Source organism: Natator depressus, chromosome 14 (assembly GCF_965152275.1).
Source record: "Natator depressus isolate rNatDep1 chromosome 14, rNatDep2.hap1, whole genome shotgun sequence".
Taxonomy (NCBI): Eukaryota; Metazoa; Chordata; order Testudines; family Cheloniidae; genus Natator; species Natator depressus.
In genome coordinates, this window is record NC_134247.1 from 108,441 (window position 1) to 133,220 (window position 24,780).

At 43.7% G+C, this 24,780-nt stretch overlaps 1 protein-coding gene across 2 annotated transcripts in view; it reads right to left on the minus strand.

Moving 5' to 3' along the window:
* Window positions 1–2,278: 2,278 nt before the first annotated feature.
* SLC16A3 (solute carrier family 16 member 3) overlaps window positions 2,279–24,780 on the minus strand; it is a 34,262-nt gene continuing 11,760 nt past the window's right edge. For both annotated transcript variants that reach the window (XM_074971036.1, XM_074971037.1), the window contains exons 2-5: window positions 10,190–10,432; window positions 9,660–9,803; window positions 8,505–9,272; window positions 2,279–4,656 (exon numbers count right to left, since the gene is read on the minus strand). In XM_074971036.1, the coding sequence (XP_074827137.1) occupies window positions 4,370–4,656; window positions 8,505–9,272; window positions 9,660–9,803; window positions 10,190–10,412 (1,422 nt within the window). In that variant the 5' untranslated portion in view covers window positions 10,413–10,432 and the 3' untranslated portion in view covers window positions 2,279–4,369. The remainder of the gene's footprint in view (window positions 4,657–8,504; window positions 9,273–9,659; window positions 9,804–10,189; window positions 10,433–24,780) is intronic.

Here is a 24,780-nt window from a genome sequence, read left to right on the forward strand (position 1 = left end):
AGTAATTAATACTTGCTGTTGCGTAGGAGGTGGCAATGCAGCCTTGGTAACTCCTCACTTCACCTTGAAAAATATAGAACGTAACTGGCCGCTGCTCCTCCACTTTACTTTGGGTTTGCATAGGTTAGGTTTGTGCGCACATGCACACACACAAACCTATGTAGATACACTATATTTCTTGCATAAGGAAATAATTTAAGGGCCCAAGATCAAGACAAAATCCAATCTAAAATATTTAACCATAATCTCTATTGTAAACAATATACAGAAGGTACAAAGATGGAAAAAACCTTAAATTATAATGTACTGTATATTGTACACCAAAAGAGCGAGTTTTTTTCTATTCCTCATTATTTTCAAAGAAAGCAATGTAAACTCCTTTACTTCTACAATATTGCACTTAGATTTTGCATCTGTATATTCAGACGGTTTTCCCCCATAAACCAGTTAAATATGTTCCCAAACCATAGGGCCAGAGAAATTATAATTGTTCAAATATTTTGGGACGCAAAGGAGAAGTATTGGTTTCTCTGAAATTCGTGAATTAAAAAAATATATTATTTTTCAAAGTGTAAGATGTGCTAGTCTGCAAGACCTTGTCTCCTATGCCCTTAAGATTTGCTAATCATGGAATGTTATAAAAATACATTGTGAATATATGGTGTGCTACTGAATTCAATCACATAAAAGGTGACATAAGTTGACCACATTGAGGTCTTGTGCAACTATTGAGGCACTGTGCCCCACCAGTGAAGTAGTTAAGGGCTACACCTCATGTTCCAACTTTAAAAAGTTGGACCTATAGCATGTGGAAATTAAAACAGAAGTGGCATTTCAGAGTAAGTGTTTTTATAAAGAGATTTATTGTCAATTTATAGTAAATATAATACTGGGTTAGTTTTTCAAGATGTAATGGCTCTAAGGGAACATTTTCCCCTTTCCCATGTCTTGACAAAGCCCTGGCTGGGTTGATTTAGTGGGTGTTGGTCCTGCTTTGAGCAGGGGATTGGACTAGACCTCCTAAGGTCTTTTCCAACCCTAATATTCTGTGATTCTCAACCAGGGATACATGTGCCCCTGAGGGTCCACAGAGGTCTAGATATTTGCCTAGTTTTACAACAGACTACATAAAAAGCACTAGCAAAGTCAGAACAAACTAAAATTTCATACAGACAATGACATGTTTATACTGGGCAATATACTATACACCAAAATGTAAGTAAAATTTTTATATTCCAATTGCTTTATTTTATAATTACATGCTAAAAATGAGACAGTAACCAGTTTTTCAGTAATAGTGTGCTGTGACAGTTTTGTATTTTTATGTCTGATTTTGTAAGCAAGTAGTTTTTAAGTGAAGGGTAACTTGGGGGTATGCAAGACAAATCAGATGCATGAAAGGGGTACAATAGTCTGGAAAGGTTGAGAGCCACTGATCTAGGTTGTCCTCCTGTATAGCTTGACAAAGCCCTGGCTGGGATGATTTAGTTGGGGATTGGTCCTGCTTTGAGCAGGGGGTTGGACTGGATGACCTCCTGAGGTCCCTTCCAACTCTGATATTCTATGATAGCAAAGGCCGCCACCACCACCACCCAGCAACTGCCCACTAAACGCAGCTGAAATGAGACAGAAAAGTGTTACAACCCACAAGAGACTAGACTTGTGTGCATATGGGCACATACTCTGCAGCTTCTCTTTTCCCCAACACTATTTTCATAATATATTTGAAGGATTCTCTTTATTCATATTAAAAAAAAAAAGTGTTCTGCATAAGGCTATGATTTAGTCATGGGTATTTTTAGTACAAATCATGGACAGTTCACAGGCAATAAAGAAAAATTTACAGCCTGTGACCTGTCCATGACTTATACACATGACTAAATCTTGGGGAGCAGGCACTGCTAGAAGGAGAGCTCGGGGGGGCGGGGGCTGCTGCTGCTGCTGTGGGGCGGGGGGGAGACGAGGACCCAGGGGGAGGGCCCGCTGTGGGGAGGTGTCTCAGGGGACTGTTGCTCAGTGGCTGACAGTGGCTGCTTAAACTGCTCACATGGTCCCCAGGGCCAGCTGCACTGGCTGCTGCTCAGGTGGTCCCCAGGGCCAGCTGCCCGGGGCCGTCCAAGCAGTGGCTGGCCCTAGGGCCACCTGAGTGCCTGGTTGTGGAGCTGTTTCAGCAGTGGCTGGTGTGGCTGTCCCCAGGGCTACCTGAGCAGCAGACCCTGAAGCTAACTGCTTGAGCAGCCCTGGGGTCAGCCACACTGGCCACTGCAGAAGTCGCAGGGGTCATGGAAAATCACAGATTCCATTACTTCTATGACCAACACAGAACACTAGTTATGCGTTGGGTTAAATCCCATTGAAATTGGTGGGCAAAACAGCTGCCTTTCCATTCAGGCTACATGAGGGAGCAGTTAAATGCTTCTTTGTTTAACAATAGCTGAAACACTAGAGGCCACTGTCCAAAACACTGACCTGTATGGTAAGGATAGCTAAGAGGAAGCTATGCCATGTGGTCTGAGGGGTTGCCTGGGACTCATATAGCAAATGCAGGAGCTAGGGCATTGATTGGTGGAGCTGTGTGTGTGTCTATTTGGGGTGTTTTTAGCGCAAGAGGAGCACACACCAAACAGCAGGTCCCAGGGCAAAAGAGCCAAGGACACAGACAGAACAAGCTCTGGGAGTGTGGTATTCAGAAAAGCTAAGGCCAAGTTTACACTATAGTAACTATATCAACATAGCTAGCTATGGTGCGCTAGCCATGCTAGCATAACCCTATAGCATAGCCACAGTGACAAAAAGTCCCCCTCTCTCCACTGTAGGAGCACCACCTCCCTGAGCAACCATAGCTAGACTGACAGAAGAACTGTTTTGTCAACCTAGATGCTTCTATAGTAGGAGGTTAGGCTGGCATAACTATGTTGCTCAGGGAAGTGGATATTTCCCCACCTCCCAAAGTGACATAGCCATGTTGACCTAAATTTTAAGAGTAGACCAGGCCTGAGAGAGAGAGAGCTTTTGGGCTAAGTGATTGGAAATGTGGCTTAGACTTGTAAGCAGGGACATTGTCTCTTATTGTTTGAGTCCTGCTTCATTTAAGGAAACAGGACTTTGTACATTCTTTGTAAATAAAAGATTGCATCAAGTGAACCACCTGACTCCATCACCAATTTTGCCTCTGAATTGAAATAACCTGCCAGACTCCAAATTTTTAATCGAACCAATCAGGTCAAAAAAGGGGTGTAATTCAGGCATAGGGTCAAATCCTGCTCACCTTACTTATCCAATTAGTTCTATTAAAGTCAGTGAGACTATATACAGGGATGATATCAGATTTTTCCCCTAATAGCATTACAGAATGAAAAGAGTAACTCAGGGAGTTACTTTTAATTATTTTTAGTGCTCTGCTTCTTCACATACCCTAAATACTAGTAAAGTCAGCATATTGCTGTACAAAAGTGAGGAGTCAATCTCATGCTGATATCTAATAGCATAGGACGTAACAGCTGCTAAAGTTGTGAGACTTTTCAACCAATTTCAGAAGCAGATGCCTGCATGTGTCAGCACAATAGTTACCAATAGGAGTCCGTCTATGTGCAGTGCACATAGGCTGTAAAGAAAACAAGGTAAGCCTATGTAAGGATTAATACTGCTCTTGTTTCATTTTCTTTAGGTGCTATTTAGGAATAGCAGTTATGTGATTTGTTAAGAACAGGGTCTCTGAGTGCCTTTCAGTGTACAATATTTATAATAAAAATCCCAATTAATAAAATTGAGTTTAGCTAAAATTCAGAAATACATTTACTTAAAACAAAGTAAGATATTATTCTTATTATCCAACTTAGATTAGGGCTGAGCCAAAGGAAAAAAAAAAATCTAAAAAACAGTAAAAGTAAGATGTTTCAAAAACCTACTGGAGACCACTAAGTTCCTGCGAATTCCCTCCCCACCCCCACCCCCAATATCACATTCTTTCTCCTTGAGAAAGAACACAGAAAGGGAAGTTACATTTAATTGCACCACAAAAACACAATTTCACCCCACTGAATGAAAATGTACATATAATTCCTCTCTAATACATTTCCTTCCAAGTGAGACTTTTCTGGTGATGCATAGCAGGATTTCTACATGTGGTTACAAAGGCTGCTTAGTTTACTTAAAATGTTATATAAGCAGAGCTCCACATCTCACTGATAAATCCAGTTTTAGGTGAAAAGAATTCCTAACAAAGCTTCCAAACAGTGATTTGATTAGCTGATTGGCCCCCAGTTGGTCAAGCAGATGGCCCAGCCCTAAACTAGTTCAGTTTCTAAAATAAATAGTGTTGAAATTCTTTCACTCTTCCCTAAATGCTTTGCCACTCATCCTGTGTCACTCACACACACGTTTCTGGGTTAGTTACAACTTCCCCATTTTTTTCAGGTTCATCTTTCAGAAATTGTTCTACTTCAATAGAGTCCACCTTGGCATCTTCAGGTGTTTTGTCTTCGGATTTGTTTAACTCTTCTCTTTCTGCTGCCTCCTCTTTTGTTTGTGGCTCTTCTGATTTTTTCTTAACACAGAAGAAGTTTCCTAAAGCCAGCACAAGGGCTGAAGTAACAACTTCAACTCCAGCAATAATAAAAACAAACATATACCTGCCTGTTGCATCCAAGAGTTTGCCTGAAAGACAGAATTCACAGGTAATTAACAAAAAATGCTTCTCTTGTAATGAAGTTAATGAGATTAGTTTTGTTTAAAAAAAAAAAAAAATTTCCAAAGGATTCTTGAAGTGAAAAATCTTACAGGAATACTGGCATTTTGAGGTAAGATTTGCAAAAGTGCCTGCAATTTGGGAACATAGGCCCTACTGAAAGTCTGTTCCCAAATCACTTAGGTGCTTAGGAAAAATTTACCCTTTAAGTCCAGTTAATTTTTAAAATGAGTCAAAATATTGTCACATACATTATGTGCCCTTGGGTTCCTGGCTAATATCGGTCATTTTACAGTTGCACTTTCTTATTTTTTAAAATGTTTCTTCCCCTCCCCGGTTTTGTGTCAAAGACCCACACTAACAAAAGGGGATAACTGCCAAGCTAACTATGGCATGAGGTGGGGTGAGGGTGTGTGAAACTGACTGTATACAATGTGCTGTCAAATGGACAAGGTAAGCAAACTGGAAAAAAAAAACCCAATTTCTTTCAATTCTATTAATCTTACATAACAGTTTATAACAAAAGACCAAAAAAAAAAAAAAAAGTGATTTAAGTGACTTATATAGGATCTGATTTTGCATCCTTGCCTTCACAATGCTTCTCTGTTTGCATACGAAATTTTCCAGGCCCATTGTTTACATTTAGAAATTTATGTACCTGATTGCACTTGTGAATCATAGAACTGGAAGGGACCTCCAGAGGTCATCTAATCCTGTCCCCTGCACTCAAGGCAGGACTAAGTATTCTAGACCACCCCTGACAGGTGTTTGTCCAACCTGCTCTTAAAAATTCCCAATGACGGAGATTCCATAACCTCCCTTGGCAATTTATTCCAGTGCTTAACCACAGTTAGGAAGCTTTTCCTAATATCCAACCTAAACCGCCCTTGCTGCAATTTAAGCCCATTGCTTCTTATCCTATCCTCAGAGGTTAAGAACAATTTTTCTTCCTCCTCCTCATAACCACCTTTTATGTACTTGAAAACTGTTATGTCCCCTCTCAGCCTTCTCTTCTCCAGACTAAACAAACCCAATTTTTTTCCCCAATCTTCTCTCATAGGTCGTGTTTTCTAGACCTTTAATCGTTTTTGTTGCTCTTCTCTGGACTTTCTCCAATTTGTCCACATCCTTCCTGAAATGTGGCACCCAGAACTGGACACAATACTCCAGTTGAGGCCTAATCAGCACGGAGTAGAGCAGAAGAATTACTTCTCGTGTCTTGCTTACTACACTCCAGGATGACATTTGCTTTTTTTTTTTTTTTTTTTTTTTTTGCAACAGCATTAGTTTGAGATCCACTGAGTTTGAGATCCACTATGACCCCCAGATCCCTTTCTGCAGTACTCTTCCTAGGCAGTCATTTCCCATTTTGTATGTGTGCAACTGATTGTATTTGTTCCTACTGAATTTCATCCTATTTACGTCAGACCATTTCTCCAGATCATTTTGAATTTTAAACCTATCGTCCAAAGCACTTGAAACCCCTCCCAGCTTGATATTGGCGGCAAACTTTAAGTGTACTCTCTATGCCACTGTCTAAATCATTGCTGAAGATATTGAACAGAACCAGACCCAGAACTGATCCCTGCGGGACCCCACTCATTATGCCCTTCCAACATGACTGTGAACCACTGATAACTACTCTCTGGGAACGATTTTCCAACCAGTTATGCACCCACCTTACAGTAGCTACATCTAGGTTATATTTCCCTAGTTTGTTTATGAGAAGGTCATGCGAGACAGTATCAAAAGCCTTACTAAAGTCAAGCTATACCATGTCTACCACTTCCCCACCCCCATCCACAAGGCTTGTTACCCTGTCAAAGAAAGCTATCAGGTTGGTTTGACATGATTTGTTCTTGACAAATCTGTGCTGACTGCTATTTATCACCTTATCATCTAGGTGTTTGCAAACTGATTGCTTAATTATTTACTCTATTATCTTTCTGGGTACAAAGTTAAGCTGACTGGTCTGTAATTCTCCGGGTTGTCCTTATTTCCCTTTTTATAGATTGGCACTATATTTCCAGTCTTCTGGAATGTCTCCTGTCTTCCATGACTTTTCAAAGATAATTGCTAATGGCTCAGATATCTCCTCAGTTAGCTCCTTGAGTATTCTAGGATGCATTTCATCAGGTCCTGGTGATTTGAAAACATCTAGCTTGTCTCAGTAATCATGTTCTTATACATCCGTGTGTCAGAAGCTGTTCCTACAATTATGTGGCTCCAATATGTAGGCACAAACAGGGAGAACACTGGCTTTTAAAAATATGCTTCAAAAATTTGTAGATGCTTGTGTTTTTATAGTAAATGCATTTTTAAGGCATTTAACAGAAATAACTTTTGTTGTCATCAAACATAAATATACTTATTGGGAAAGTATTTTAACACTTTTTCAGCTTATAGAATAGGGTTTAGGAATGCTCTCATTATGTCAACTTTAAAATCTACTGAATGTTTAAATGTCCTGAAACTTGCAAAGCAACACACACAAAACAACAAATCATAATAAGCTGGGATAGAGCTGACCATGACACAAGGCAGCTATTGATAACTTTCAAAATAAAACTAACTATTTGCATGGGCAGATAAAGACTGTACTACTTATTCCTGCCTCTTTTCACTCCTGATAGCATTTTCCCTTCCACCCAGGTGCTGAATTTCATATGCATTTAGATTGCACTTTCACTTAGTGAGCAGAATCTGGAGCACAGAACTGTCTCACAATTCAGCTTCTTAATTCAATTAAATTCAGGTGGACTCAGGGTAGGAGTATTATTGAAGTGGTGACTGGGCCCTCAGCTGCTTGGAAAGGTTTTCTGGTTTTACGAGAGACTAAATTAAAGAATAGATACTCTTTCTCCCCCACTCCCCCAAAACAAAAAGAAAAACACCTTACAAATAAAATAATTGTAGAGTGAAGTTATGTTGCATGAAGTCACCACCATATTTTTTTTTTCAAAAATTAATATGTCACGGTCACTTAATTTGCAGGACTGTGCAGAGCACTCTGCATAGGCTTGCAGAGAGGAGTCGGGGGGGGGAGGGGATAAGAGAGAAGAAGAGATGGATGGAGGACATTAGACATAAAAGGATAATGCAACCTGGGGCTGGAGTACCTTCCCCAAACAGAGCACCTTCATGGGGAGAATCTTTGAATCTGACTCAGTTTTGGTCTCAACAACATTCTGTGACATTGAGTTCCACTGTCTAATTAAGTGTTGTGTGAAAAAATAAATTTCCTTTGATCAGTTTTGAATTTTCCACTTCTCACTTCCTTTTAATTTCTTTTTGTTCTTGTATGATGAGATAGGGAGAACAGAAGCTCTCAATCTACCTTCTCTATGTAATTCATTATTTTATATAATTTTACCACATCAACTCTTATTGTCTCCTTTGAGGGAACAATCCCAATTTTTTCCATCCCTCCATCCCAAACTCTTATGAGAGTTTTTTTCATGACACCAATTATTCACCTCATGAAGTTTTCCTCCTCCTTCAAATCCCCTATGGGGAGGTAGAACTGTTCTATTAGGTTTTTAAGTAGGGAGAGAGATTTCAGAGATGGACCTGAACAAACCCCCAAAACCAAACGGGTCTGAACTTTACAAAAAGTTGTGAACTTTCTGGCTTAGGCCCATCTCTGATTCTAACAGCAATAAGTCATGTGACTATATGCATCGTTAAATCAATGGTGTTTACTTCTTGGGTGACTGATGTTACCTGGCTTTCTATTTCTTGCCTCACAACACATGTAAGTAGGCACCACTGGTTGATCACCACAAATGGTGTTAACTCAATTGAATGGAATATTTACCTGCTGATGGTGGACCAATTAGAACAGCTACAGCTTCAGCCAGAAGCACCAAGCCAATGGCACTGGAAAACTTCTGAGTACCAACAATAGCCATGAGAACTTCAAACTGAAGAGCGCCTACCATTCCATAGGAAATGCCAAAGAAAATGCAAAAGACTGCCAAGCCACCATAATTGTTAGACATGGAACCCAGGAGATCTGTAAAACCATTAAAAATCATAGCAAAACTAAAGAGATAGACACAGCGTGGCCTGACCCATTTCAGACCAGCTACCACTCCACAAATAGGCCGGGCAAAGATATCAACGAATCCAAGAATGCTCAGAAGAAAAGCTGATTTGGTGTCTGGATATCCCAAATCCTTGGCATAGCTCACCACAAAGACTGGAGGCACAAAGAGGCCCAGCACCATGATGGAGGCAGCCAGAGTGTAGATTAAAAAACCACCATCTTTAAAAACACTGAAATCCAGAAGCTTTTTCTTTGTTTTCTTCTCAGTAAGTTCTTTAGCAGCTTCAGATTTCTTAGGAGGCTCCAAAGGCCTCATTAATGCCCCACAAACACAGCAGTTGAGCAGCATTCCGCCCAGTATAAGGAATCCCCCTCGCCAGCCATACTCATGTTGCAGTATTTGCCCCAGAGGAGAGAGGGTACAAAGAAACACAGGACTTCCAGCAGCAGCAAGCCCATTAGCTAAAGGGCGTCGTTTGTCAAAGTAGCGATTTAACATGATGAGCGATGGCTGGAAGTTGAGTGCCAGACCCAAACCTGAAACAGAGAGCACACACAAGTCAGGCCTCAGCTACAGTGTCTATATAAAAATCTCTACAGTTACAACATTCTTTGATTCACGAATACGGACAGAAAAAGGTCAGGCTTTTCCTAAGTCAACTGGAAGAACGATTCCAGAATAATCAAAAACCATTAAAAATGTTCCATCATAATATTATTCCTGCATGCAATGGCTAACACAACAGAAGGGTTAACATTTGTTAGAACTAATCTGACTAGTTCCTTCCAGGTTGAATTAGGTTTTTCAAAGAAGCCTATTTTGGGGGATCTAATGCTTTAGGTGTTTGCCATGGATACCAGTGCGGATATCGGAATTGGAGATGGAGCTAACTTGCATATTGTCAGTCACCCACACTTACTTACCTGTAATGACACCTGCAGTGAGATAGAGCTGAATGATGTTGGTACAGAAGGAAGCGGTCACCATCCCTAGCGAAGCAAAGAGCCCTCCAACCAGCATGACTGGACGACAGCCAAACCAATTGACACACACACTACACAGGGGACCTGAGCAAGGGGAATGAGAATATGCTTGATACAGTAACCAGAACAATCCAATTTCTCTATTGATTTAATCTATAGATTTGCATTTCTTCCCACACTTCATGCATATCTCCTCTCTGGTAACTCTGCATACTTAGCACTTTGCAGCTTCAGAGTGCTGTGCAACTATCTTTTTCTACTGAGGATGATGAAAAGGAAGTTACATTATAGACATGATGGATGTACCCAGGGAACTGACAATTCATATGTTGCCCCATAATTAATTTTTTCAAAATGCTTGTTTTGCATGCAGATTAACTGTGGGCACTTAAGATTCACATTGGGAAGCAAACAGACAAATAAGACCTTTCCTTCTAGACTACACGGTTTTAAAAATAGATACTATTTACCTGTTCCATAAAGCATAGCCAGTAGAATGGAGGAGATCCATGCTGTGTCACTGTATCCAACACCAAACTCCCGGATAAGCTCTTTAAAGAAGACACTAACGGCCTTTGGAAAGGCATAGGAAAATCCAGTGATGACAAAGCCTCCAAAGAGAACGGCCCAGCCCCAACCCCCGTCAGGGGCTTTGACACCAGATGGAGCATCATCAACTACCACAACTCCCATAGTGAGACTCAATGGGTTGCCTAAGAAATAATAAAAATACAGTTACTAGAATCCATAGATACATATTGGAATGATAATCCACTCAAGTTTATTCCACAGGAAGGAGCTGTTGTACATGCAGACACTTGAAACATGTGAGAACATTTTAAGTATAGTGGCTGAAGACTTGGGAACAGAAAATCTGTAGCCATTACACAGAAATGTAATTAGCTGGTAGAATTTTAAGTGGCTGTACATCACAGATCACCTGAAGTTAAAATAGAGAGGATTTCAACCAAACCAATCATTTTATAGAAAAAAAAAGAGAAATTGCAGCATTGCTTGGTTTCTCTTTACATATCATAAAGATGTTAAGCCCACTTGCTACACAGGAAACTCAGCTTTCCTTATGCTGTGAGGACTGTTTGTCAGTGACCTTATAAGACCTTAAAAGCAATGAGGAGTCTGGTGGCACCTTAAAGGCTAACAGATTTATTTGGACATAAGCTTTTGTGTGTAAAAAACCCCCACTTCTTCTAGTCTTTAAGGTGCCACTGGACTCCTCGTTGTTTTTGTGGATACAGACTAACACGGCTACCCCTCTGATACTTACAAGACCTTGATGCTAGTGAGGAAGGGTGGTTCAGTGCTTAGGGCTATAGCCTACTATTTGGGAGACCAGGGTTAAAGCCTCTGCTCTGCCACAGGCTTCCTGTGCGATCTTGGACAAGTCACTCTGTGCCTCACTTCCCCATCTGTAAAATGGGCATACTAGTACCTCACATGGATGTTGTTAGGATAAATGCTTTATAAAGCTTTTGAGGCACTCAGATACAATAGTAAGGGGGGGGCAGGCAGATAAATACAATAGATTAGATAGACAGACTGACCTATAGTGATGACACACCTGCAGGTAATTTTCAAAGAAAAAACAGTTTTAAATCATAGCAACTGTGATTCTGCAACAGGATTGTCTGTATGGATATTGCACTATTTTGGACTCTGGTCACAACTGGGAGCAGTGGTTCCTACCTATAGTGACCCATGTACATAATAAACCACAGACAACATAAGTAACCATTTAAAAAGAAACAATATAGATTAAAAAGGATCAAGAACTGGGGGGCAAGAACAAAGGAAGAAACTGCCCCCCCCCACACACACACACACTCACCCCCCTTAGGTTGTGGGCCTGAGAAAGAGTGACAGGATGAACAGTGATACTGTCAACTGTGACAGAGAAGCATGGAGAGTTTGAAAGGAGAGAGGGCCTGTGGGTAAGGTACTGGGCTGACACTCAGGAGCTCTGGATTCAGTTCTTGATTCTGCCAGACCTTGGGCATGTCACTTAGAGACATGAGGCACAGAGTGTTTATCTGTAAAGTGCAGATGATAATACTGTAGCCAACCAGGCCTTGGAGCGGTCAGGCCTAGTGGTTGAAATGAGCATTTTCCCTGCTGGTTACAGCTGGATCCAGGGTGAGTAGAGTCCAGGAATGAGCCAAGGGTCAGTGTCACAAGGATAGAAGCCAAATGTCAGAGCCGGAAGGTCAACCAGAAGCATAAGCCAGAGACAGAGCTGGGGATTGAAACCAGAAGTCAGAAGTGGAAGGGAATAGGGACTGGAACAGGGACTAGTAGCAAGTTGAAGCTGGATTGGAAGCAGGTTGGAGCAGGGCTGGAACAAACAAGTGCAGCTGCGGGCATAGTACACACTGAGCAAGCTGCTGATCTTTATTTGTGTCACATCGGCTTCATCATGCAAGGCTATGACATCCACTTGCTTCATTCATTTTTAGCTAAGGTTTTTTTGTTCTTTATTATATCCTTTCACTCAGGCTAGTATCCTTAAGGACATGCAGTGTGGCATTTTTTGTACTATTCCATTTCCCGGACAGTCTCACTAATCCCTTTAGGAAAAAATCAAACTGCAGAAGCAGAACATTAGGTTCTGATAGTATTGCACACAGTATTTCAGGACTAAAGTACAACCATTGTAAGTGAAGGGCACTTAATAAAGCAGGGATCTCAAACTCAAGTCACCATGAGGGCCACCTGAGGACTAGTACGTTGGCCCAAGGGCTGCATCACTGAAACCTTTTCATACAACGATACAAAAGTATAGTAAAAAATAAAAAAGAAAGAGTAATATAGTATGCTATTAAAAGTCAATGTATTAACTTTTAAAAAAGTGTAATGAGAAGCGAGGTTTTAATAAACTATAAAATACTCAGTAATGCACTTCACTCAAACGACAAAACACGCATTTACTTTTAGAATTACTTCGGTTAAAGCCCACCTCCTGCCCCACCCCACTCCACCCCTTCCATGAGGCCCTGCCCCAGCCCTGCCTCTTCCCAGCCCCCATTCCAACCCCTTCCCCAAAGTCCCTGCCCCCTCCCTGCCCCTATTCCAATCCCTGCCCCTGCCCCGACCCCACCTCTTCTCCGCCTCCTCCCCTGAGCACTCCATGTCCCTGCTCCTCCCCGCTCCCTCCTGGAAAGTCCTAAGCACCACCAAACAGCTGTTTGGCAGTGGGAAGTGCTGGGAGGTAGGCGGAGGAGCAGCGCGCTCGGGGGGTGGGGGTGGGGGGGAGGGGGAGCCTGGCTGCTAGTGGAGTTGGCACCTATGGCGGGCCACAGGAAATAACTCCACAGGCCGTGTGTTTGAGACCCCTGTAATAAAAAAAAGTTTGCCTAGTGATGCTGTCTCCCTCCTTAGTTATGGTTGTGATAAGGAATTTTGCTTAAATAGGAAAAAAAACAAATAGATAATTCAGTCCCTCTGCCCATACTCTCTGCAGAATTCTACCCTCCTCCCTCATACATTGGGTTTAATCACTGGATAGGAGGAAAGACTTTTTGTGGGAGCCTCTTGTTAGAATACTTGTGGTACCTCAGTGGTTCATTAAATTAATTAGAATGCATTAGTGCCCACTTAAGGTTTGTTTTTGTTTTGGTTTTTTTTGGTCACAAATAGATTTCCATTCAGGTGAACTGTCAGAGTCCCCACTGTCAAGGGAAAGTCCCTCTAAAACTATATTTATCTTATTATATGGTATTATTGCATTATATGGGCCTGCTTGGGGTAAGTGGCATACGATCTTACATAATATTTGGCACAAGTGCTCAAAATATGGCATGAGGGCCTAACAAAATAAGTTATGCCAGCAAATTATCCTGAAGACACAATAACCCTCAACTCAAAATTTGTCATAATTTTAATGTTAAATGTCAGATAAGCTACAATGTATACTATCAGCATCATTGCACTTCACAAAATTCAAGATAACAAAGCTAAAGATGGAAACTAGCTCAGCCTGAGGAAGTGTTCAGACTCCTGCATTTAGTATCATGGTAAAACAATACATTGAAACTTTCTAGCCCTAAATAGCTTTCCCATAGAAGGAGGGGTGTGTGTGTGTGTGTGTCTCTCTCTCTCTCTCTCTCTCTCGGCAAGTTATTCTTTTAAAGGCAGGCATAGGTCCAGCCCATCCTATTCTGACTCTTTAAGGACATGCAGTATAGCTGTACCTGTGTTAGTCGCAGTATATTAGAGAGACAGGGTGGGTGAGGTAACATCTTTTATTGGCCCCTGGTTTCTTTAAGGACAGGCATTCTGGGACTTGTAGTTGCATGAAGAGTCATATGACAGAAGTCTATAAAAAAGGGGAAGGGGAGGGTAGGAAAGGAAAAGGAAAGAGGGGCAGGGCTATTATGCTCCACTCAGCATGAGGGAGACCCAAGTAAGAAACCCATAGAAGGGAGCTGATGGAGAAGGCTCTTGAGGGAACCTATCTGGAAGAAGATTGAGGAAAGGGTTGGGGAGGAGGCCTAGAAGGATGGCAAGCAAGTGCTTTGGAGATAAGTGAAGCAGGAATTATTTTTTGGGTGGAGTGGACAGCAGCTACAGAGAGCCTAACATAGAGGGAGGGTTGCCAACTGTCATGATTTTATTGAGAGTCATGTGATAGCTAGTGTTTTTCTTAAAGCCACAGTTCTGGGAATCAAATGAATGTCAGAATCTCAACTTTTAAATTTCAAAAAGTAAGTTTATAGCTTTCATAATTGCAGAGAGAAGCTTGAAAACAAAAAGCCTAACAGCTCAAAACCCAGAAGGCAAATAAAACCCAACTTTAAAAAAAAAAAAAAAAATGTATAATTTTTGAAAGCTAGAGATTATACACCATACAGAAGAGGTGTGGAAATGCCTCCAGCCATGGTGGGGGAGCTTAAAAAGAGGAAGCCTTAGACCAGAGGGAGAGACCGAGTGAAGTAGTGTTACACTCCAGGAAAATGGAGAAGAAAGATAAGGCCCCACCCCCAAAGGGAGGTCAGTGATGAAATGAATATACTGGGTGGAAAACAGATTTATATTTGTTCAGACTTTTGCTACCCCAGAAGGGGTGGACTACTTATTTGGACATATCACTCAAAAAAAAAAAAAAAAAAAAAATCACCAACCCACCAAATCACCCTACCATGCAAAGGACATCTGAAGTGGTGGAGGAATCTGCATGCCAGAGAGATAAGATGCCCATTACTAAGCAATACTTCTGTTCTCTTATGAAATATCAGACAGTGATTTTTGATGCATTATGTACTTGGCTCACCATGCCTTATTCCTGATAAATGCACTTCAAAACCAGAGTGTGTAGACATAGCTATCTTTTTGGTGCAGATTTGCTGTCTAGACAGCTGCATGCTGAATACATGATCATTCTTAGTCTGAAATGAGTGTCCTTTCTATGACATTTAGACTAGCACTCTGCTACTTGGAAGAAAGAGTTTCACATTCATGTTCCAGAAATAAATCTGGCAGTGATCATCACTGATCTGTTTCACAGGTCTGTTCTTTAAGGGAAAAGCTAGCACCACGGGTTTTTTTGTTCTCTCCCCCCCCCCCCCCCCCGCCCCCATTCCTTTTTTGGAAGTTCAATTGCAACAGATACTTGGTGTTCAGGAAGTTGTGGATCTAGAACCTAAAACCAGAATACGACCAACAGGCTGTGAAGCATAAAACCCCAAGAAAGTAAATGTACTTTAAAACATGGAGGCCAATATTTTTAAAGGTACAGTATGTGCTTCCTCAGTACCTTTTGAATGTTTAGTCACTTCTATTTAGGAGAATAAGGCCTGATCCTGCAAACACAAACTTAATGGGACTACTCACAGTAGTACAAATTCAGCACATTTATCTTACACACTTAACTTTGAAATTTTGGAATGGAATTTCCACCTGGAATATAAACTGAAAAATTAAATCATTTGTGGAAGAAAGAAAACAAAATGCTTTGTAGTGAGAGGCTTAAAGGATTCAATCAGTTTATTTTATCAGAAAAAGATTGATACATTACTTGATAACAGCGTATAAGTACCTGCATGGGTAATAAAGGGCTCTCTAATCTAGAAGAGAAAGGCAGAACAAGGCATTAAATATAACCACACACTGAGAAATCAGTACATCTCGTGTCCAAAAAAGTTCCTGAGATACTAGTATACCAAAGATGTATGTCACTCAGGGGTATGCACAATGGGGGGCAAGCAGGGGCACACTTCCCCCCCCCCCCCCAATAATCAGTGGGGGCCCAGAACTCCTCCAGGGGAGAGCCAGCACCTCCAGCCCAGAGCCCTTCCAAAAGCAATGAAATTTAAATTCCGGTGCATGCCCAGCTTCCTAACTGGGGTACATATAGTCTCTTCACTCATGTTGACTTTACTGAGAATTAATTTTGCACAGCAAGTTAAAATTCATTAAATGTATTTAACTTGTTGGTTTAATACATTTTGCTACATAAAACTATACACCATTTTGTTGCAGTAAATATGTTGCCATTCATTTATTTTGTCATAAGATTAGGTGATTTGGAATATTTCATTCATCATACAGGTTTTTACCAAAATATTCTTCTTGACCAAATAGCCAAAGTTGGATTGCATTTCCAGTACATCTGCTAGATCAGGGGTGGGCAAACTTTTTGGCCTGAGGGCCACATCGGGGTTGTGAAACTATATGGCGAGCCGGATAGGGAAGGCTGTGCCTCCCCAAACAGCCTGGGCCCTACCCCCATCCACTGCCTTCCACTTCCCACCCCTGACTGCCCCCCTCAAAACCTCAGACCCATCCAACCCCCCCCCCGCTCCTTGTCCCCTAACTGCCCCCTCCCGGGACCCCCTGCCCCTAATTCCCCCCCCCCGGTCCCCACCCCTTATCCAATCACCCCTGCTCCTTGTCCCCTGACCCCTATCCACACCTGCACCCCCTGAGAGGCCCCCCCAGGCTTATCCAACCACTCCCTGTCCCCTGACAGGCTGCCTGAGACTCCCACACCTATCCAACACCCCCTGACTGCTCCCCCAAGAACCTCCACCCCATCCAACTGCTGCCTGCTCCCTGTTCCTTGACTGCCCCTTAATCCAACCCCCCACTCCCTGCCCCCTTACCATGCCACTCAGAGTGGCAGGACTGGCAGCTGCACTGCCCAACCGGAGCCCGCCATGCTGCCCGGCAGGAGCTCACAGCCCAGAGTGCTGGCGGCATGGAGAGCTGAGGCTGCGGGGGAGGAGGGACAGCAGGGTAGGGGCCAGGGGCTAGCCACCCCAGCTGGGAGCTCAAGGGCTGGGCAGGATGGTCCCGTGGGCCAGATGTGGCCTGTGGGCTGTAGTTTGCCCACCTCTGCGCTAGATAATTTAGCTTCCTGCTTCCAGTGTCTTCAGGACTTTGGTGTGCATGTGGAGTGAAGTTACTGCGGGGGGGGGGGGGGGGGGGGGAGTTGTTTCCATCATGACATTTTTACAGGAACTCAAGTTTACTTTCTGTCATTCGTAACAGACTTTCTATCTTCTCTCCCTCCCCAATGTGCTGTAGGATCTGGATACCCAATTTAAAAAAAAAAAAAAAAAAAACCACAAACAAACTTTTCCTATCACAGACAGGTCACTACTATTTCCTGAAGATATGGTTTCATGTGTGCCTGTACAGTTTCTTTGGCAAATTTTCAGCAAAGCTCTTTTAAGGGTAATCCTCTGTAAACTGACATAAATTTAGTCACTAAAATATCCATCTGAAAAGCCTCATAGGGGCAGATGGATCGTTAACTTATCACTGTTAAATGGCAGCACACTAACTCATTCTAGAAAAAATAGAGAATTCTGTCAAAGCGTTATTCTGTTTCCAACTCCATTTAGTCAAACTGCTCCAAGGCTAAACAATGGAAGTATGAATAATGGAGTAGCTGACTCTCTGTCTAACAAGACAAGGAACTTTTTTCAGTTGCTTCTGTGTTAAGAAAATGTTTTGCTTTCAATCCAAGAAAACACTGTAAAACATGCACTCTATCTAGGAAGAAGCTAGTGATTTCCCTTCACATACAGTCCACCTGCCAATTAAAGTTTCTGCCAACAGATCAGTGCCTTGCTTTTTACACAGCATAGCTCCAAATTCTTTCCCAAAACCAGCTGCCAAAACCCTCAAATTTGTGCCCAAACCACTCTGTCATGTTTTATTCTTGCATGCACTGGCAGAGCCTAAGGGCCAAATTCTCTTCTCAGTTACACTGAGATTAGAATTAGACCACAGGAGACTTCGCCAGGGATAAGCCTATCAGAGTGAAGCATTCAACACCCATTATGCTAACAAAAGATACAGTATTGCTGCAACTGATATGCGTAACACTCCCAGTCCCAAAAAAAATCAGGAATTCTATGCTTAGCTGAAAGACTATCTGTTCCCTGCAGAAACATGAGCATCCATCCATGTGTGCACACTTTGTGCAAGCTGCTCACTCACATCAGGACCAGCATGTACCTGTAAACTTATTCTGATCCACAGTTGCAAGGGCAGAAGCCCAACTACCAGAACTGTTCATTGCATTCATACTGTAGGTGGAATACAGGTATTCCCACTTATTTGGTTTTGCCTCACTATATGAGGGATAAGAATGCTACATAGTGAGTCAGTGTGTTTTGGTATTTCATTTTTATAAAAAACTTTTGTAGTTCCCCCCACCCCCAGCCTTCTATCTAAAAAAAACACCTCACTGGTGACAGAAATGGAACCAGGCTACCATTCTGGTAAAAATGGAAGCTCAGTAGAGAATGCTGCTGACCCAAGTTGTGCTGCATGAAGGTTCCTAGCGAAAGTAGTCTCTGGAAGTCAGGACCCCAAAAAGCTTGAACTTGGCAGCAAGAAAACACTTCAAAGTCAGTTACTGGAACAAGAGGACAATGTTCTAAACATCAAAGGTCTCACAGATCTTGAGGGAGATGGACAACTACGACCTTGAAATCCTGGGCATCAGTGAGAACAGACTAACAGGTGGGAATAAGAAGTGCTTCAAGCAAGAGAAGAAACATCTAATCTATTCAGTTTGCAGTGCCACCTGTACATTCAGGAGTAGCAGCACTCATTGAGACAGATGGGGGGTGGGAGAGGGAAAGAGAGAATCACCTATCAACCAATGCCTCATATGTCAGATTCCAAACCAGATTCCTACAGATGTCATACAGTGCTACGCTCTGACAGAGGAATACAGTGATGAGGATAAAGATAAGGTCTATAAATGCCTCTGAAGTGTAATTGAAGGTATTGAGGTAAAACTGAATATGGTTAATGGAAAAACTGTGAAACAAGTTGAAATTATTAAATTTATTAAAAATTGGACAGCATAGTTGGTGTGAATCGGTTATGGGATGGTCACCTACCACAAAGGGAGTTCTGAATGTAATGTTACATCCTATAGTTGTATTATGTAGACTACAAATTGTTTGTCAATTATGCTTTTCATAAAAAGAAAAGGAGTACTTGTGGCACCTTAGAGACTAAAATTTATTTGAGCATAAGCTTTCGTGAGCTACAGCTCACTCCACTGGATGCACAAATAAATTTGTTAGTCTCTAAGGTGCCACAAGTACTCCTTTTCTTTTTGCGAATACAGACTAACATGGCTGCTACTCTGAAACCTACGCTTTTCATGTGTTTTTGGACCAAAAGAGTGTATTTTAAGATTGTGAAGTGTTCAAGAGAAAATGAGAATTGAAATGAACTTGTTCAGCAAATTATAAGTATGATAAGAAACTTGTAAATAGGCCCTGAAATGAAGTATAACCATAGGAATATCCTCCTTTGAGGACTGGTGAGCCAATGCTAGCTATGATGCCTGAAAGACAGGGGCAACCTAAGGCAGGCCCAGTTGTTAGGAAAGGAAAGAAAAGCAGTGGAATGCAGGCTGCGCTGCCAGGACATGGCCAACAAAGTAAATGCAGCCTAGAGTGGTCAAATCACACTGTCCGCTGCGTAACCTTGAAGTCTGCACATAAGCAGAAGAGACTCTTGGCCTGAGGTATGCAGGTCTCAGGATCTTACTTATGGTTATCATTCATGTGAAACATACCTGTTTACCTAAAAACAGTTCTTGGCTGGTTGATTAGTTTAACCTAACAGTTCAGGCTGCATTGTTAGGTAAACAAAGTAACCAATCAACAGTTCACATGGCTATGTATTGATTGGTCAATTGCTTTAACACACTCTCAGCCCCAACAAATTGGAGGGGGGGGGGGAATCTGCTGGTCAGGTTACGCCACCATGACTCTGCTAAACAGAGCTCCAGTGTCTAAACTCACATCTTTAACAATTTGTTAAATACTTACCTGTGTTCCAAGAGTCAGTTTCCATATGGATCAGGAGGTTAGCAGGCAGAACCCAAGGGCATGACTACCACCTAGAGCAGGGGTGTGGGAACTGCTGGCCCACTGCTTCTTTTCATCTAGCCCGCGGCAAGCCTCTGCACCGTGGGCTGGAAACCCTGAGCCTCTGCACTGCCCTGCAGGGTTGGAGCTGCGAGCACCAGCTCATCCCTGCGGCCCCTAGGCGGAGGGGCGATCAGGGAAGCACCGCGCACTGCCCCCGCCCCCAGCACTGGCTCCGCAGCTCCAGTTGGCTGGGATCTGTGGCCAATGGGAGCTGCCTGACCCCTGTGCCTAGAGGCCGGATATGCCAGCCATTTCGGGGAGCAGAGCTGAGCAGGGCAGGCAGGGAGCCTGCCTTAGCCCTGCTGCACTGCCAACCGGGAGCCACTCAAGGGAAGTGCCTCCCAGCTGGAGCCTACACCCCACACTCCCTCCAGCACCCAGCCCTGAGCCCCCTCCCGCACCCAAGCTCCTACCCAGAGCCTGCACCCCAAACCTCCCCCTGCACCCCAACCCCATCCCCAGAGCCCACACCCCCTACTGGAGTCACACCCCCTCCTGCACCCCAATTCCCTGCCCCAGCACTGAGCCCACTTCCGCATCCTAAACCCCTCATCCCCAGCCCCACCCCAGAGCCTGCACCACCAGCCAGAGCCTCAGCCTCCTGCACCCCAATCCCCTACCCCAGCCCTAAGCCTCTTGGCCCCACCCCAGAGCCCCCTCCTGCACCCATTTCTGGCCCCACCCCAGAGCCTGTGTTAAGTCCCCAGCCCACCCACCCCTGAGGTGGTATGTGGCCCCCAAATGATTTTTGATGTGGGTCAATGGCCTCTGACCTAGAGGGACAAATAGGTAAGTAGCCCCCAAAAGATGGGACACCAAAACATGATTTACTCCTTGTGATGGGTGACTAATGATAAAGTAGGATGTGAGAACCAATGAATGGAAAGAGCAATGGGGCAACATAGATTGGGAATCATTAATCAAAATGATGAGACTCATTGAATTGTGCTTGGTGTCTAACCTCCTTGCAAGCACCTTGTTCCCTCAAAGACATATATAGAGAAACATGGAATTCACCAGATGGCAAACACACCAGACTGATCCCATTTGCATTAGCTCAAGATACAGTTCATCTGTCCAGGATGCAAGAGCATTTCAAGCAATGACATCAGAAAAACAAAAACCAAAAAAAAACAAAAACAATTTTTCCATTGCCAAACTGAAATTAAAATGGAGAAAGATCAACTTTAAACAGAAAGTAGCAAAGAAAAACCAACAGTACAGAACTGAAAGTAAGAATACTGCATGAAATTTCAACTTGAACTAAGGCAGTGGTCACCAACCAGTTGATTGCGATCAGCTGAGCGATTCTAGAGGATCTCCCAGCTGATCACAATCTCTAGCAGTGCAGCGTGGCTGCAGCTAAGACAGGCTCCCTGTGTGCCCTGGGCCCACGCCCTCCCGGGCACAGCCCTGTGGTGGTGGGAGGAAAAACAGGGAGGGGATCTCCCTCTGAGCACTGCTCCTGCCTGCAAGCACCACCCCCAGAGCTCCCATTGGCTGGGAACAGGGAGCTGTGGCCAATGGGAGCTGTGGGGTTGGTTCTTGCAGAGGGGCAGCATGTGGAGCCACGTGCCCCCTCTCTGTCCCCAGGGGTGCATTGGCCCCTTCCGGGAGCAGCATGGGGCCGGGATAGGCAGGGAGCCTGCCTTGGCAGTGCAGCACTGCACTGCCAACTAGGAGCCGCCAGAGGTAAATACTGCCCAGTGGGAGGCCATATCCCAGCCCCCAGCCCCAGCATCCCATATCTCCTCCTGCACCCCAAGCCCCAGCCCTGATCCCCTCCCAGAGCTTGCACCCCTCACCCCCTCCTGCACCCCAAGCCCCTGCCCCAGGCTCAGCCCAGAGCCCACACCCCCTCCTGAACCCCAACCCCAGCCCGGTGAAAGTGAGTGAGGGTGGGGGAGAGCAGGGCGGGGCTTTGGGGAAGGGATGAGGTAGGTCCTGGGTTGCCCTTAAATTCAAAAAGCGATTTTGAACGTAAAAAGGTTGGAGACCATTGAGCTAGCTTATCAAGAATTACTCTAAAAGCATCCTTCAATAGATTATTAATTTGATTAACCTCAGAAACACCTGCCCAATATCCATTACAAGTGGTTCCTTTCTTTGACATTTCCCGAAGCATCACAAGTTTAGAGTTAAAAGGACACAATCCATTATTTAACACCACACTAACTCACTGCAGAAAACTTCAGCTGACCCTAGTGTGGTGTTGGTAAGCTGAAAGTTCAGAGTAAAAACAGAATGGAAAATAAAGTACAAGCCTCGTAGGATAATGACATTAATTTATCCCAAATAAAACCCTCTTTAATGTTGTTTAGCCAGCACCTGTGACTAACCCAGATAAGATTCTGAGATGTTTAGCCAAGAAATCATGAGCGTTTAATATAAAATATTAATATTTACCAACACTGAAGAAAAATGGGACATGCTCAGAGACAGTGATTCAAGCAGCAGCCATCACAGATATGAAAATAGACAAAGCAAGAATTGGATAAACCAAGAGATGTGGCATCTCCTAGAAGAAAGAAAAGCACTGAAGGGAAAAGTCCCAAATGCTAAGACCTCCTTTTACTTTTTCCAGTATTTAGTTGAAGTACAAGAAAGCAAACAAAGCAGTGAAAAACACAATGAAAAATAAATGGAGATACGTTGAAGACCTAGCTCAGGGGTGGGCAAACTTTTTGGCCTGAGGGCCACATCGGGGTATGGAAATTGTATGGTGGGCCATGAACGCTCACAAAATTGGGGGTAGGGATGTGGAGGGGGGGGGTGAGGGCTCTGGCTGGGGGTATGGGATCCAGGGTGTGGCCAGAAATGAGGAGTTCAGCGTGGAAGGGGGGCTCCAGGTTGGGGTGCAGGGGGTGAGGGCTCTGGGGTGCAGGAGGGTGCTCCAGGCTGGGACGAGGGGCTCGGAGGGGGATCAAGGCTGGGCAGGGGTTTGGGATACGGGGAGGGGTTCGGAGGGCAGGAGAGTGATCAAAGCAGTGGCAGGGGATTGGGGGGCGCGGGGGGCTCGGGGTGCAGGCTCCAGGCAGCGCTTACTGCAAGCAGCTCCTGGAAGCATGTCCCCACTCCAGCCCTTAGGCACAGCCAGGTGGCTGTGCATGCTGCCCCATCTGCAGGCGCGACCCCTGCAGCTCCCATTTGACCACGGTTCCTGGTCAATGGGAGCTGCAGGGGTCGCACCTGCAGATGGGGCAGCGCACAGAGCTGCCTGACCGCGCCTCCATGTACTACATAGGAGCCGGGGGGGGGAGGGGGGTGTCACACTGGCTGCTTCCTGGGAGCCATGTGGAGCAGAGCAAGCCCCCAACCCTGCTCCCCGGCTGGAGTGGGGCAAACCCCCGACCCCGCTCCCCGGCTGGAGCTGAGAGCTGAATTAAATGGTTTGACGGGCCGGATGTGGCCCGCAGGCCGTAGTTTGCCCACTCCTGACCTAGCAGCTGAAGGTGAAACTGCTGCTATGATAGGAAACCACAGAGTTGTTTACCAATTGACTAAAGCCCTGTGTGAAGTTTCAAAACATGAAATGAGCCAATAAAAAAATAAAGATGGAAAAATGCTTACAACTGAAGTAGAACAGAACAACAGATGCGTGGAACATTTCAAATAAGTCCTCAGACAAACCCTACCTCACCATCAGAGTTCAGTTAAACAGGCAAACCTGATCAACTTGACATTAACATTGGTCCAACATATATGCCAGGTAGAAGTCAAAAAGCTGAAACAACAAAGTGTTGGGAAATGATAAAATCACAGCAGCAATGCTAAAAGCACTGGACACTAACACCCTAACAAAATTGACAAAGCTGTTCAAGAAAGTTTAGGGAAAAAAAAAAAAAAGACCCTTGTGGCCAGTGAAAACATGGGATAATTGTCAGAATACCCAAAAACGGTAATCCTAATGACTGTAGAAACTGGAGAGGAGTAGAGGAAACTGGAGTGTTGTAGGGAAAGTTTCCTGTAGTGTGGTACTACATGGGATGAAAAAGGCAGTGGATACAAAGCTGGGGAAGACCAGGCCCAAGAGATCTGTATAGATCAGATTTTCATGTTAAGGACATCATAGAAGGATGTCTAGAATGGCAGGCTCCCCTTATCAATTTAATTGATTTTCAAAGGCATTTGACAATCTGCATAGGCATGAATTGTGGAATATTCTGCAGTCTGATGAAGTTCCAGCTAAAGTCATCAACATAATCAACCTATGCATAGTGACACAAAGTCTGCTGTAAAAGTGAACAACCAGTGTGGTTCAATTGGACACAGTGTGAAACATGGCTGCATTCTATCTCTCCTGTTGGTTGGCATTGCCATAGACTGGCTGATGAAGAAATGTATTAGCAACACAAACACTGGCATAGCATGGGTAGATAGCAAAGCCTAGGCATACTAAACATTTGCCAAGTATATCATTCCATTCAATAACACCCCCAAAAAGCTACAAAGCCAGTCACCTTGGCAAAAAGAAGCAGGCCAAAGCAGGGCTCAAAATCAGTTATGCCAAAACAAACATCCTTGAAACCTAGATGTCAAGCAGTAACATCATACTGGAAGGCAAAAACTTCAAGAAAGTAGAACAGTTCATTTATCTGGGTAGCACCATAATAGCCAACAGATCTCAAGAAAGAAGTGAC